The sequence below is a fragment of the Pipistrellus hanaki genome (assembly GCF_964339955.1).
Source record: "Pipistrellus hanaki genome assembly, chromosome: 4".
NCBI classification, from domain to species: Eukaryota; Metazoa; Chordata; class Mammalia; order Chiroptera; family Vespertilionidae; genus Pipistrellus; species Pipistrellus hanaki.
Window position 1 is genome coordinate 80,227,404 of NC_140506.1, and position 15,457 is coordinate 80,242,860.

The 15,457-nt window shown below is 55.0% G+C and overlaps 2 protein-coding genes across 5 annotated transcripts in view; one reads left to right on the plus strand and one right to left on the minus strand.

Annotated features, from left to right (window-relative positions):
• Positions 1–11,131, plus strand: part of ABCC6 (ATP binding cassette subfamily C member 6) — a 49,944-nt gene extending 38,813 nt beyond the window's left edge. For all 3 annotated transcript variants that reach the window (XM_084881085.1, XM_084881084.1, XM_084881086.1), the window contains 9 exons: positions 295–605; positions 2,572–2,771; positions 4,768–4,894; positions 5,958–6,059; positions 6,873–7,019; positions 8,694–8,852; positions 8,929–9,095; positions 10,119–10,313; positions 10,621–11,131. In XM_084881085.1, the coding sequence (XP_084737211.1) occupies positions 295–605; positions 2,572–2,771; positions 4,768–4,894; positions 5,958–6,059; positions 6,873–7,019; positions 8,694–8,852; positions 8,929–9,095; positions 10,119–10,313; positions 10,621–10,729 (1,517 nt within the window). In that variant the 3' untranslated portion in view covers positions 10,730–11,131. The remainder of the gene's footprint in view (positions 1–294; positions 606–2,571; positions 2,772–4,767; positions 4,895–5,957; positions 6,060–6,872; positions 7,020–8,693; positions 8,853–8,928; positions 9,096–10,118; positions 10,314–10,620) is intronic.
• A 96-nt stretch (positions 11,132–11,227) lies between these two features.
• Positions 11,228–15,457, minus strand: part of ABCC1 (ATP binding cassette subfamily C member 1 (ABCC1 blood group)) — a 140,355-nt gene continuing 136,125 nt past the window's right edge. For both annotated transcript variants that reach the window (XM_084881083.1, XM_084881082.1), the window contains one exon: positions 11,228–15,449. In XM_084881083.1, the coding sequence (XP_084737209.1) occupies positions 15,341–15,449 (109 nt within the window). In that variant the 3' untranslated portion in view covers positions 11,228–15,340. The remainder of the gene's footprint in view (positions 15,450–15,457) is intronic.

The window sequence follows — 15,457 nt, forward strand, 5'->3', positions numbered from 1 at the left end:
TGACCTCCTGGTTCATAGGTTGACTCTCAACCACTGAGCCAGGTGCTCCTCTTCTTAAAAGGACACTAGTCATTGGATTTAGAACCCACCCTAAATCCGGAATGATTTTATCTCAAGATCTTTCACTAATAACATCTTCAAAGATCCTATTTCCAAATAAGATCACACTCCGAGGCGCCTGGTGGAGGGTGATTCCGTCAAGGGATCCTCAGGGTGGCCAAGTCATGGGCTGGCCACCATGAGTTGGAGTGAGGGTCCCCAGCCCTCATGGTCTGACACCCTCTCCTCCTGCAGCTATAGGGCTGCTTGCCTCCACGACCACAGTGCTCCTAGGGGGGATCCGGGCATCCAGCCGGCTCTTCCGGAGGCTCCTGTGGGACGTGGCACGGTCTCCCATTGGTTTCTTCGAGCGGACGCCCATGGGGAACCTGCTGAACCGCTTCTCCAAGGAGACAGACACCGTGGATGTGGACATCCCCGACAAACTCCGGTCCCTGCTGATTTACACCTTCGGACTCCTGGAGGTCAGCCTGGTGGTGACAGTGGCCACCCCGCTGGCTGCCGTGGCCATCCTGCCGCTGCTGCTCCTCTACACTTGGTTTCAGGTAGGGAGAGGCTGGGAAGGCTCCTGGGGTCCGCTGAGGTCACCTCAGCCAACCCCCTGTCCCCGGGCAGGAGTCCGTGAAACAGGTTCTGCCCCGCTGGGCAGTGGGGGGGCCACCCCTCAAGATTTCCCAGAGGCAGGACACCAGCCTGCTTCTAACACCTGTTCTTACCTGTGTCTCCCAAATGTTCACCTCGAAGTTCCTCACAGCTAACATTTTGTCCTGCTGATGCTGAAATGAGCTTCCTCCGCTCCAAATATTTGGAAACCAAAAAGGCATTGGCAAGGACTCAAAGACTGCTTTAGACTAGACTCTTCCAGTGGCCAGAGACCCACTTACATCAGCTTCGACAGAAGAATAGAATGTAATGGCTCACCTGCAGTCGTTGCAGTGGCCAGCTGTCACCAGGATGCCAGTCACTCTCTGTGGCCAAGTCATGAGCTGGCCACCATGGGTGGGGGTGAGGGTCCCCAACCCTCATGCTCTGACACCCTCTCTTTCCGCAGCTATAGGGCTGCTTGTCTCCATGGCCACAGTGCTCCTAGGGGGGATGGGTTGGGGACCTGGGCATCCAGCCTGCTCTTCCGGAGGCTCCTGCTCTTCTGGAGGCTCTATGGTTCTCAAAGTGTGGCCCTGGGCCAGCAGAGAATTGCCTGAGAGCCGGTTAGAAATGTACATTCTCAGGCCCTACCCACAACCTACTGACTCTATGGGAGTTGGACATAGAAATTTGGATTTTAATAAACTCTCCAGGTAATTCTGATACATTCAGATGTTTAAGAACCACGGACTTAGCTCTGCTTGGCCCAATTTTGCACACACTCTTCCCAAGGGTCAGGCCTGATGGCCCTTTGCAACCCTATGCTCACAGGATCCCACCTTAGCAACCCCAACACACACACACAAAATTTACTCCAGCTCAGTTTTCGTATATCAATCCCAGGGAAGACTCTGATTGGCATTTAGGGAGCATGTGTTTATCCCTGAACTAATCACTGTGACCAAAGGGATAGTTCTCTGACTGGTTAGGTTGTATCATGTGACCACCTCTACAATCAGGTCCCACCATTGACAGGCACTTCCCTCAAAAAAAAAAAAAAAAAAATCAGGAGTTAGAGTAGAAACAACCATGATAGTCAGACAAAAACCATGGCCACCACTGTCCTCCACAACGATCCCAGGTCTTCCCTAAGTCCTCTTGACTTGGGGAGGGACTACTTTTCCATCGAGAGCTTGGGAGTCAGGCAGAGGTGGGTTTAAATTCAGGCCCGGCCACTTGCTGGATACCGAGGTTTGGACCAGCTGCTTATTCCTTCTGAGCCTCAGGTGTTGCTCACCTGTAAACTGTGACTGCCACTAATGCCCACCTCACAATTACTCACTACTGTTTGTAAAGAGCCCGGCATGCAGCCCGGTGTTCAGCAAATGCACCTTCCCCTGTGCCAGCTGCACTCACTTGCAACAGCAAACCAATGAACAACACCTATTATCTGAGCATCATCATGGTCCCAGCACCTGGCATGTAACCCTAGAGTTAAAGAAATGAGTTCCACTCGGCCGACTGCCTTCCTTGCCCTTTATGGGTTTGTTCCCGCGGTAACTGGCCCTAAGTAAAGCAGTTGGCCCTGGAGCTGGGGATGAAACATTTGCACTAGATTAGTGGTTTCTCGATCCTGGTTGTACAGTAGAATTACCAGGAAGGAGTTTGAAACATACCAAGGCCTGGGTGACCCCACCAGAGATCTGATTGAATAGGTCTGGGTTGGGGCACTGGAGGTTTTTGAATCATCCCCAGTGATTTTAAAAAGAACTATTTGCAAGGAAACTGGCGTCCAGAGAGGGAAAGCAACTGGCCCAAGGTCACACAGCAAACTAGTAACAGTACTTGGGATTCCCTGAGCTTCTCAAATCACCTCTCTGTGTTTGTAACTTCTCCCCTTCCCACCCACCCCTCCCTCCCCCACAGAGCCTGTACGTGGCCACTTCATGCCAGCTCAGACGCATGGAGTCAGCCAGGCACTCCTTCGTGTGTTCCCACGTGGCGGAGACGTTCCAGGGCGGCCCAGTGGTCAGGGCCTTCCGGGCCCAGCGCCCCTTCATGGCTCAGAACAATGCCCACATGGATGAGAGCCAGCGAGTCAGTTTCCCGCGGCTGGTGGCTGACAGGTAGGAAGGGGGCAGAGAAGACTTTGCAATCCATCTGTGTCCCCAGACACAGATATCATATTGTGTGGCCAGAGAGGTAAAGTGGCCTGCCCAAGGTCACACAGCACGCTGGGGAGAAAGCTGAGGCTAGGTCCCCGGGGTGTACTTGGCTTACCCTGTGAGCGGATGGAACCTAGCCTGAGGGCTTCCCAATAGCAGGTGGGCAGGGAGGCACAGATGTCAGCCTCTGTTGCCTTGGTGACAAGGCAGCAACATAAGCATCCTCCACCTTGTCTCAGTACTAAGCAAGAATAAAAACACAAGCTTTGAGCAGAGACAGACATGGGTTCAAATCCCAGCTCTGAGCTGGGTGTTCTTGGGCAAGTTATATAACCTCTCTGAGCCTCATTTGTCCAAGTGGGATTGCACTCAAAGAGTGGCGATGAGGATTAAATAAATACACCCATAGCTAATACTTATAACATGCTTATTACGTGCTCAGTACTGAGCACGCTACATGGATCAATTGATTTAATCCCATCAATAACCCCGTGAGGCAGGGACTGTTTTATACACGGTGAATCTTAGGCAGAGAGGGATTTAGGAACTTGCCCAGAGCCACACAGTGAATATGTGGTAGAACCAGGATTTGAACCCAAGGAGTCTGGTGCCAGAATACAGAGAGGGTCAAGCACCCAATTTATTCAGTAGGTGCTCAATGAATATGAATTATTTTCTCCCTTTTGCCAGCTCCCCAGTCAGCTGGGGTGATCAGGCTCTGTAGCTCTGAGCAGTATCTCAAGGCCATTGTGCCTTCCTGGAGTCCTAGCCTCGGGAGGAGAAACCTTCCGAACATTTAGAGAGCACCTACTATGTGCAAGCCTCAGTGATTTCCACACTATATATAGCACCTCTCACTGAAACCTCAACTGTAAGGAATCAGATGTCACTTCACTCCACAGATGGCTACACCTGGGTTCAAAGAAGCGAACGGTGTCCCCAAGGTCTAGAAGTGGGAGGCTCCAGGTGGTTCTTTGTTCATTCATTGGTTAGTTGGTTCATTGAGAAAAAGGACCTGTTGGAAAGGGAATGTGCTTTCTGGCATCATTCAGACAGATGTGGCCTCAAATCCTGATGCTTGTTATGTGTCTGGACTTAAGCAAGTACCTTACCCTTCTGAGCCTCAGCGTCCTCAGCTGTCAAATGGGGACAACAACAACCCCCTTTCTGGGGTTGTTGGGGGGACTCGGTGTTATATGCAGAAAGCCCAGCGTTCCCTAAAGACAGGGATTTTTATTCTTTTGGTTCATGGTTGTATCCCCAGCCCCTCCAATATGCGTAGCACACAGTAGGTGCTCAATTCACATCTGTTAACGAATGAATGAATGAATGAATGAATGAATGAATGGTAGAGTAGAAATTCAACATATTTGTCGAGCATCTACTCTGGGCTGGGTCCTATGCTAGGTACTGGGGACAGAGCCATGAAGGAGACCAAGCCACTGCCTTCTTGGAGCTCACAATCTCCTGATGGAGACTGAGAATCCAGGACTGATTAAGTAGTTGAATTATAAAGCATGACAACTGTTATGAAGGAAGTTACCAGAGCTGTGTTAGAGAGAAAGGCAGGAGCAGTCCTGGAGGGCTCTCTGAGGAGGTGATGTTCGAGCTGACCTGTGCATGAACATAAGATGGTGGCCACGTGAACATGGAGACTGGGTTTAGTCCGGAAAACACAAGGGTATATGACTTGGCATATCCCAAGCACAGAATATTGGCAGCACGGCAAAGCTTACCTAAAGCACCTACCGTGCGCCAAGCCCTGCGCTAGGCACAGATGAGACAGCATCAGTTCCCCCACCCTCCGAGCTTGGGTGGGGCCTGGGTGTGGAGGAGGCCGTGGTCAGGACCCCCATGGGCACTCGAGCTGGCACCATGATCAGGCCTTGTGCCCAGAGGGGCAGGTCCCACAGAGAGGGCCCCCGCTGACCCTGCTGTTACCCGCACCCCCTTTCAGGTGGCTCGCTGCCAACCTGGAGCTCCTGGGGAACGGGCTGGTGTTTGCCGCTGCCACGTGTGCTGTGCTGAGCAAGGCCCATCTCAGCGCGGGCCTCGTGGGCTTCTCCGTCTCCGCCGCCCTCCAGGTACTCCCGACACCCCACCCTGACTTCCCAGGAGCAGGCAGGACAGAGACAGACAGATCCATGGGAGGGGGGCCTTCAAGGACCCAAGTCCAAACTACCAACCAGTGAGGACAAGAAGGCTCTTAACGAGGGCTTAGCTGAGGTGACCTTGCTGGACCTTGAGCAAGAGTCTTCCTTCTCTGAGCCTCAGTGAGCTCATCTGGAAAATGGGGTAGCAATCCCTCCACTAGCTGAGATAAAGTATACAGAGTGCATTCCCAGTGCATTGTTAACTTCTTGGTATCTATTAATAACAATATTTGATGTCAGGTTATGACATCTGTGAAGGGAAAAATATATTTGTAAGTAACATTCATTATGAATGAGGCATTGTTCGAAGAGCTTTGTAAACATTAACTCATTTAATCCTTCCCCCTACCCCATCAGGGGTACTGTTATTATCCCCATTTTACAGTTGAGGTAACTAACCGTATGGATAAAGCAAGGTGAGAGGCTGGAGCTTGGTGGGTGGGTATTCCTCTATTGCTTGCCCCGGAAGGCCTCTCTGTGGAGGGGGCTCGTGAGCTGTGGCCCAGGGGGAGGCTGGGAGGGAGGGAGGGAAGGAGGAAGGGACCAGCAGGAGGAAAGGCCCTGGGATGGAGGGAGAGTGTGACCGGTGCACTAGAGGAATAGCAAGCAGGTGGTATGTCTGGAGAGTGCGGGCAAGGGCGAGTCTGGAGGGAAGTGAGTTTGGAGAGAGGAGGGTGGGCCCTGGTGAGAGCAATCGGGGGAGGAAAACCTCTCAGAACAGAAGTCAGAGGGCCTGGGTCCTGCTGGGTGTCCTTGGGAGGGCCATGCACCCTCTCTGGTCCTGTCCCATCACCTGTATCAAGACAAGGTGGACAAGCTGACATCTGAGGGCTCCTTTCTGCTCTGCATGCCCTGGTTCCACAGAAAGGAGAGGGGAGTCCTGGAGGCTGCAGCCAAGCCCAGTCCCCTTGTCTGCCCCGAGGCCTGCCTCCCCGTCCCTGCAAACCTGCGGGTGGTTTTACTCCAGCCAATGAGAGGTGTCTTCTCACACCAGGTGACCCAGACGCTGCAGTGGGCTGTCCGCAGCTGGACAGACCTGGAGAGCAGCATCGTGTCGGTGGAGCGGATGCAGGACTACACTCAGACACCCAAGGAGGTGATGGGGGGCAGTAGTGGGGGTGGAGGGTCTGCCCCATCTGGGACTTAGAGCAGAGGGCAGTGGGCTCAGGTGGACGTCTGCCCTGGCCTTGGAGCCCCCACCACAGTAGGTCGGAGTCCCAGCCAGGGCCACAGTGATGGTTAAGAGCATGGGGTCTGGAGCCAAGTCAGATCCTGGGTCCTTCGCTTCCTTGATAGGGCAAGCAGGTCCTTCTTCCGAGTGACGGACAGGAGGAACAGGAATGCCACCGCCAGCTAACAGCACATGATAGCGACATCACAGGGACAGAAGAGCAGCAGAGCCACTAGCAGTGCTGGGTACACTGGAGGGTCACGTGAGATTCCACAATGAAGGGCTTACTTAGTGCAGGGTCTGACACAACATAAACAATCAACACATGCTCACTGCTCTCATTACTCCCATTTCACAGATGGGGAAACTGAGACTCAAGAAGGTAGAGTGACCTGTTCAAGATCACAGGAATACCAATGGCAGCATTGGACTCCCTGCTGCACAGGCCTGCCCTCTTTACAAAGGCAAAAAAGAGGACCTACCCTACTAGAGGAAGAGAGAGTGTTATTTGACAATTAACGGTGGCTAATAATAATTTCAAAAGATAAAGAATAGCCAGCACCATCATTTTTATGATACCAGATGTTCGTTTTTAGCTTTGCTATGTTCCAGGTCCCTATAAAATAGCAGTAAGCATGCCCATTTTACAGAGGAGGAAACTGAGGCTCAAAGAGGTAAACCATTTGTGAGAAGCCTGGGAGAAGGACTCCTCAGACGCAGTGTCCCCTTCTGCCCCAGGCGCCCTGGACCCTGCCTACCTGTGCAGCCCAGCCCCCCTGGCCTTGTGGGGGCCAGATCGAGTTCCGGGACTTGGGGCTGAGACACCGGCCCGAGCTCCCGCTGGCCGTGCGGGGGGTGTCATTCAAGATCCACGCAGGAGAGAAGGTGAGCAGCTCTCCCAGGCCTTCCTCCTCATGGGAGCCAGGCCACAGGGCAGCCGGAGGGGACTCGGGGCCATGGCCATGCTGGGCATCACCCCAGGGCTCAGGCCCTGAGCACCTGCCTCCTCCACATCCCCACCTCGGGGCACCACCACCCCTAAATTGAACTTATCTTACCAAACCTGACTCCGCCAGGGGGAAACCCACCCACCCACCCGCCTTGGAGGCATCTCCCCAACTTCCTTTTTCTTTTTTCTTGAGCATTAGTTGAAATATCGTGCAAAGGGCTAAATGCTCCACATACTTCGTCCGGTTTCATGGGCTCAGTTCCTGGCTTTGCCAAGGCTCAAATCAGGCAAGTTACTTCATGAATCAGTTTTTCCATCTGTAAATGGTAACGACAATGTCAGCGTCACATAGAGGTGTCCTGAAGTTTAACCGAGTTAATACATATGAACTGCCTGGAACAGTGCCTGGAACAGAGCACACGCCCCAGCAATGTCTACCGGTGCTTTCACTCATTAGCATTTGCATTTTCACTCTGACAACAACCCTATGAGGAAGGCGCTAGTATTGTCCCATTTATCCCATTAGTCAGGCCTCTTCATTGAATCCCTCTTCTCCCTCCCCACCTGGTGACACTTCCTCCCTGAAGGCCTCCTTGGGCCCCCTCTTCCCCCCCCCCCCCCCCCATGGCTCCAGGCCCCCACCCTCCAATCTGTCGCCTGTGACCTTTATCTGAGCATGTCTTTCCCCTGCTCGAGACCTTCCGCCTGCTCCAGGCTTTCCTCAGGGCGAAGCCCAAACTCCTGAGCTTGGCAGTCAAGGTCCTGCCCAGCTCTCTTCTGCATTCAGAGCCCTGTCAGAAGAATGCACAGAAGTCCACACTTGTGGAGCAGCTGCCTCTGGGAGCTCAGGGAACTTTCAATCTAGCACTGTGGTTTACCTGAAACCACCACCCCCCCCCCCCCGCCCCCCGAACTCCTGCTTACTTTTCAACAACCCCCTCAAGTACCCCTCCCCTCCTCCATGAAGCCTTCTCTGATTACCCCACCAACCCCTCTCCACGGGAGTAGGAACAGCACCTCCTGGCTTAGCTCCATTGCTGCAGGTCCGAAGCTTGATGGAAGGATGGGGGGATGGATGGCTGGGATGGGGATGGATGGAAGGATGGGGGATGGATGGCTGGGATGGGGATGGATGGAAGGAAGGATGATGGTTAGATGGCTGGACAGGAGGTAGTGGGAGAAAGGATGAGATGGATAGAAGGATGAGGGACAGATGGAAGGATGGGGCATGAATAAAATGATATGGGGATGGGAGGCAGAATGGGATGATGGAGGGCTGTGGATGGAAGAATGGGGGAAATGGAGGAACAGAGGAGGGTACGGATATTGAAGGAAGGTTGTGGGAATAGTTGGGAAGATAGGAGAGACATGTTAGGATGAGGGAAAGGTAGAGAAGAATGCACAGACCGAAGGTTGGGTGTATCAACGGATGGATATAGGGAAAGTTGGGTAGATGGAAGAATGAATGCTCAAAGGATGGGTAGCTGGGCGGATGGATGTTGGGTGCAGGGGAAACATCTCCCAAAGAGATGCCCAGGAAACCTAGGCTGCACCTGCCTTCTTCTGGCCCGGCCTACTCACAATGGCCTTGCCCTCTCATCCCCTGGCAGGTGGGCATCGTTGGCAGGACGGGGGCAGGGAAGTCCACCCTGGCCGGGGGCCTGCTGCGGCTCCTGGAGGCCGCTGAGGGTGAGGTCTGGATCGACGGGGTCCCCATTAGCCACGTGGGGCTGCACACACTGCGGTCCAGGATCACCATCATCCTCCAGGTGAGGCCTCGGGACAGGGTGGGCAGAGGTGGGATCGAGGCTGGGCCAGCCCTGACCCATTGCCCATCGTGGCTAGGACCCCATCCTGTTCCCCGGCTCTCTGAGGAGGAACCTTGACATGCTACAGGAGCACACGGACGAAGCCATCTGGAAGGCGCTGGAGACGGTGCAGCTCAGAGCCCTGGTGGCCAGCCTGCCCGGCCAGCTGCAGTACGAGTGTGCCGACCAAGGCGATGACCTCAGGTAGGGCTACCCCACAGCCTGGAGCTCAGGGGAGCTGGAGGGAGAGGCAGGTATGGCCAAGGCTCTCCCCAGGGGCTGTGTGCCCTGGAAGTGTGCCTTCCCCATAGAGCAACAACCCCATCTTACCTAATAGACAAACATGTAAATTGACAGTACCTCCACTACACTCTCCTCCGATCAGGAGTGTGTATGCAAATTAACCCCACCAAAGATGCCAGGTTAATTTGCATACTCAGGCACAGAGCGAAGACTGAAGACTGAGTGCTCGGCCTATGGCAGGAGCCAAGCCTGAAGGCTGCAGGCTTGGCTCTGCTGCGGCCCGGGTCCTGAGTGACGGAGGAAAACCAGTGCCGGCAGCCAAGGGAAGGAATGCCTATTGCATGAGTCTTCGTGCAACGGGCCTCTAGTTCTATTAATAATCATGGTAGGAACCCCATCCCTTGTCAGCAGTTCCAAACTCCAACACAATCTCTGAACATCACGTTTCTTTTTCCTAAACTCGGTTTCCCAATTTAGTTAGTGGCAAAACCCAACCCCTACTGACATGAGACTACGTACAGCCTTGATCCCACTCAGCACTTACTTTGCTACAGAAATAACGTGTACAATACTGGGTGTGGACCCACGCCCTCTGAGGGTATCAAGTACACCTTTGAAAGCTTTTTTCCAAAATGTAGTAAAATACACACCATAAAATGGACCCTCTTACCCATTTTAAGTGTATACTTCAGTAGCACTGAGCACATTTACCTCACTGTGCTACCCAACTCCAGAACTTTTTCATCTCATGAAATTGAAACTCAGGGCCCTTTAAACAATTCCCTATTTCCCCCTCCTCCCAGGGGAACTGAGGCATGGCGGGTTTGGATGACTTCGCCTAAAGTCACCCTGGTCAAAAAAATGGCATAATGGGGATTCCTACCAGCTCTGTGGGCGGGGGACCCACCACTCCGGTGGCATGCCCTGCACACCCTGATGTGCAGACACACCAACAGCGGGCCTGACTGCCCCCCTCCCTTCCAGCCTGGGCCAGAAGCAGCTGCTGTGTCTGGCCCGCGCCCTTCTCCGGAAAACCCAGATCCTCATCCTGGACGAGGCCACGGCCGCCGTGGACCCGGGGACGGAGCTCCAGATGCAGGCCGCCCTGGAGAGCTGGTTCGCCCAGTGCACGGTGCTGCTCATTGCCCACCGCCTGCGCTCCGTGATGGACTGCGCCAGGTAAGGCCCCCCCCCCCCCAAGCCACTGGCCCCAGGACCCCGCAGTGGTGAGGAAGGCATCCGCCTTTAGAGCTGGAATGGTGATGGAGTGGATTATCAAGTGCCCATGGCACAGGTGGCAAGACTGGCGCCCAAAGGGGAAGAGATGAGCCCAAGGACAGATGCCCAGTAGATGCTTACATCCAGGAAACCACACAGAAGGCCACACTTAGGGGAGCAAACTTCAGAGCAGGCATGCTGGGCTCTCCGAGTGGCCCAGGGGCCAGGTTGGTGTCCAAGGAGCTGCCTCTCTCTCTCCCCCCTGCAGGGTGCTGGTCATGGACAAGGGGCAGGTGGCAGAGAGCGGCAGCCCCGCCCAGCTGCTGGCCCAGAAGGGCCTGTTCTATAGGTTGGCAGAGGAGTCTGGCATGGTCTGAGCCAGACCCCTCAACCCTACCACCACGCCCACCCGGAAAGATGTGCCATGCCCTGGAGAGACCAGTGACCTGGGGTCGTCAGCGGAGTCCAGACCCCTCTGCTCCCCGGGAAAGTGGACGATCGTCACAGACCCAGGAGGATGCAGCAACCCCCAAGGACGGCCCGACCAGAGCCCGCCCAGCCTTGTCCATCCCGGAGCTGAAGTGGGCAGTGGCTCTCAGCCCTGGCTGCCCATGGGACCCACCTGGGGACTCAAGACCTGCCCACACCCAGTCTCCACCACAGACAAATGAAATCACTAACCCTGTGGCAGGGAATGGTGTGTGTACTTTCCCAAAGTAACCCTTTTATTTTGAGATGAGTGCAGAGTGACCAGCAGTTTTAAGAAATAATCCACAGAATGCCTGTGCACCCTTTTCCATTTCCCCTAAAAGTAACACCTTGAACGCTAGTGTGGTATCACAACCAGGATACTGACCATACACAGATCCTGCTCAGATTTCCCACTATACTAGTACGTGTGTGTGTGTGTGTGTGTGTGTGTGTGACTTCTACACAACTGTATCACACGTATAGGTGGCATCCACCACCACCTCCATCACCACGACCACCCCTGGAGCTGCCGTTCTGTGACCACACCCCTCCCTCCTGCCTCTGTGATGTTCTCCATTTTGGCACACTGTGTCTTTTTAAAGCTCCCCGTATGATCCCAACATGCACCAGAACTGAACCCCATGGCTCCTTCTGCTCCTCCCACCATTGTACACGAACTCCAAAAGCATCTGGTCTGAATTGGACATGCAAGCCACAACCCACCCCCCATCCCACAGCACGATGGGGCCCCTCTGGGCACAAGCACGTGCACACCAGCACACAGTTCCAGCTCCGAAGGCAAGAGAGGGGCCGGGACTTCTTAAGAAGTCCTGAGGGGAAACGCTCAGGACTGGGCACCTGTCATACATCTGCTTGCTAAAGACCAAATTCCAGCTTTTGGGGGGAGCCCGAGCAGCAGTCAGAACATCCCGGGCGTTTCTGTTCACACTTCCCCGAGGAGGCCGTGTGGGAAATGCTGTGGGTCAGAGGTCAGAGGTCAGGGTGGTGAAGGGCAGCGCCTGCATGTGCTCAGGCCTGTTTCAGACAGCAGTCGGAATCCTAGTGCAGGGCTCTTACAACTGCCTTCAGGCACCGGGAAAGGGGGCTCGACTCTCGAGTAGCCAACTCCGAGGTTCCCCAGACCCAGCTAACGGTAAAGCGCCGTGAGAGCATGAGACAACCCCGGCTCCTCACGGGCTTCACGGCATTGCTGCAGGGAGAGAGGAAGCTAACACACAGAGACGTGTGCAGAGCCGAGCTGGGCACAATGTTAAGTGCTCAGTAAGCGTCATGATGGTCATGGTTGTGTCTGAGGGCCTCTGTGGGCATCGAGAGGGATCTATTGTATAACCAGGATCTTTATTCTGGTCACTACCCACATGTGGGGTAGGTAATTCTCTGCCAGGTGGGCTGTCCTGGGCACTGCAGGATGCGAAGCAGCATCCCTGGCCTCCACTCACTAGATGCCAGTAGTACCCCCACCTCCAGTTGTGACAAAAATGTCTCTAGATGTCACCAGATGTCCTGGAGGGAGTCAAAATCACTCAGTCCAGTCACTAGGCTAGCCCGGCCCGTTGCCAGCAATAACCTGCTGAGACCCAGGCAGTGGCTGTGCTGGTGCGTCAACAGGGGCCTGTGGAGACCCACCTGCCTGACGGAACACAGCCTGCTCTGCCTCGTCAGCTCACAGGAACGTCCTAATGGGACATCCCGACAAGGTGTCCAGCCCAGAGCAATCCAGACGTAACGGCAGCTTCCACCTCTCTCGGCGAGATGTGTCGAGAAGCACATTTTGATGACTTCAGACTGGGGTAGGGCATCTGCACCTCTTGCCTATACCGTTGCGCCTCCGAAGTGCTGGCCCCACCGTTACTGGCAATTACTAGCTCCATTTCGCAGGTGAGGAAACAGAGGCTCAGACAGCTGACATGACCTGTGGAGGTCAGTCAGTCAGTAAACGGGGGAGAGGGGATCTGCCCCGGGGGCCATCTCACACCAAAGCCCAAGTCATCATGTGGGCTGGTCTCTCCAACTTGGAAGCACGGAAAGGGACCTGGCCTAGTGCTTCTCGGTGCTCTGCCGGGAGCTGAGCCACCGGACGGCCCGGCAGAGCAGCCACAGGCAAAGGCGGCAGCAGCAGCTGCGTGTTTGGCAGACTCACTTGGGATCATCCAGGGTCACAAAAGCCTACTTTCACGGAAGGAGATGGTCTGCCAGGGGCAGAGTGTGGGCCACAGGAGCCAGCGCCCACAAGCCTGCTGACAAGGCTGCTGCTGGCCTACAGCCTTGCTGTGGGGACCAGCCTGCAGGCCACCCAGGCCACTAATCCCCCACCGTGGCTCCTGCCGGCAGAGCCTGGCTGGCGGGGAACATGCACATTGAAGCCACACATGGAGCTGGTCGTACCTGCGTAATCCTTTACTTCGTTTCTGGCCTGAGACACTTACGGGTGGGTGTGAGTCATCCACTTTCTCCCTTCTACGGTGAGCTGGAAGCCGGCTCCTGAGAAGACGTGTCAAAAGCCCAGAGCAGCCTGGCTCTCACGGTCGCTGCCTGGCAGGGAGTGACCCTGTTGGGGCGCCTGACCCTCACCGGGAAGTGGATGAGCAAGAAACAGAAGCCTTGTGTTCACCTCCCATGAGTTTACGGTTGCAGCCTGAACTATCTTCCTGGCCTAGCGTATCCTAATACAAAGGGATGTTCCAGGGCAATGGAGGCCACGTGACTTTTGTCTTAGAACCCGACCTGGGCCACACACACATCACTGCTCATCTTCAGAGCAATCCCACCATGCAGGTGTGATCAGCTCCACTTTATAGACGAGGCAGCAGAGACGAAGTGACTTGCCCAGGGCCACACAGCCAGCAAGTGACTGACCCCAGAGCCCAGGCTCTGTCCACGCTCACTCCCCACTCTACCCGGCACAGTTCTTAACCTCTAGGCTCCCATTCCCGACAGGGGCTCCCACTAGCGATGGTATGTTTGCCAACAGGAAAGAAGGAAAGCAGACGAGAGGGGAGCCTCGTGCTGACTCCCAGAGGAGAGGGCTGAAACCCCAAAGAAAATGGAATCGTCATTAGAAAGAAATAAATTTTTTTTTTTTTTTACTGCAAATTGCTTGTAAATGTCCTCGTTTTCCAGTGTAAGTCATTACAAAAACGATCCCCAAGAAAAACTTGGTTTATGTCATGTGAAAGAAGGGTATAACTTACAAAAAAATAAATATATTTTTCCACCTAAAGGAAGATGCTTTTCTGGATTTGAAGTCAGCAAGGGAATCTCGGAGCAGCACTGGCCTCTGCTCTGTGGGTCTTCCCGGGTCTCCGAGCCTTCGAGGGCGGGCCCTGGAGGCTCCACTCTGCTTTTTCTTCGGGAAGCCACAGGGCCGCTGTCGGACGCCGGCCACCCTGGGAGAGCTGCTCCAGGCCCAACACTGCTGCCCAAGAAATTCAAGTCGAGACAGTATTTCTCTCTGGAGTACTTAAAAAAAAAAAAAAAATCACTGATATTCGTGAATGGGTTCTTTCCTTGTCCTGGAACATACTCAATAACTACACGTCCGGATCTCCACACTGCCACCTCCGACAGCTAGGAGGAACTGAAATCTAAATACGAGAAGTCTCAACAGAGCTCGATTCAGCACCCGCTGGCCATCCACAGCGGTGCCCGGTGCTCCTGGCTTTGCACCCTTTATAACCACGAGCAAACCTCTTCCAGGTGCCTCAAGGTAACCCGTTCTAGCAACTGGCAGGAGGAGGCAGTAGGAAAGGCAGAGAAAAGGCCGGAGTGGATAAAGGAGTGTGGGAAACTGGTACTGAGAGAGGATCCCCAGCCCTGGAGCTCCAGGTCCAGTCCATCTTGCCAGCGAGAAGCCCGTGGGTGACGAGGCTGCCTCTGGTCTGTGCTGGGACGCCGGCTCGGTGTCCGAGCGCCCAGGAGACGGGATGGATGGCAAGAGGAGTGTCCACTGGCCCCCAGGACACCGCCCGAGGGTGAGGATGATCTTCACCAGGCCCCGCGCCTCCAAACAGCAGCCCCAAGGCGACGAGGCGTGCTGGGTGGAGCCCAGATGTGAGAGGTGCCAGGACGGCAGCAGGGGCCGAAGGCTCGGAATCCCAGACTTTGGCTACAGAGCTTTGAGGCAGTTGGCTGGCTTTGGTCACTAGCATGTTTTACGCAACCGGTTTCTCAGGAGGTCTGGCTGCCAAACCGCCCTGCGGAGCACCACGCGCACAAGGGGGCCCTCCCGGCTGTGCGTGGCCGGTGCGTCCTGCGGGGGCCCAGGCGAGGCTGTGCGTGTCTTTGGCGGGCTGCCTCCGTGTCCCCCCTGCTTCTTCACAGCCAATTCCAAGCGGCGGACCGGAGGGTGGCTGCTTTGTGATTTTGTCTTATTGGGTTTGGTTTTCTTTCCTTTTTTGGTTTCAGTATATGGGACGCTTGGGTTCCCAAAGAGGCCGACTCATCCTGGCCGAGGCGTGTGGGCCCTGCGGGTCCGACCAGACGCACCGGCGCCGGGCTTACACCAGGCCGGCGTCTTTGGCCATGCTGTGGAACAGGCCCCTCTGCTGCAGGAGCTCGGAGGGGGCGCCGCACTCCCGGATCTCTCCTTTGTCCAGGACGATCACCCTGCAAGG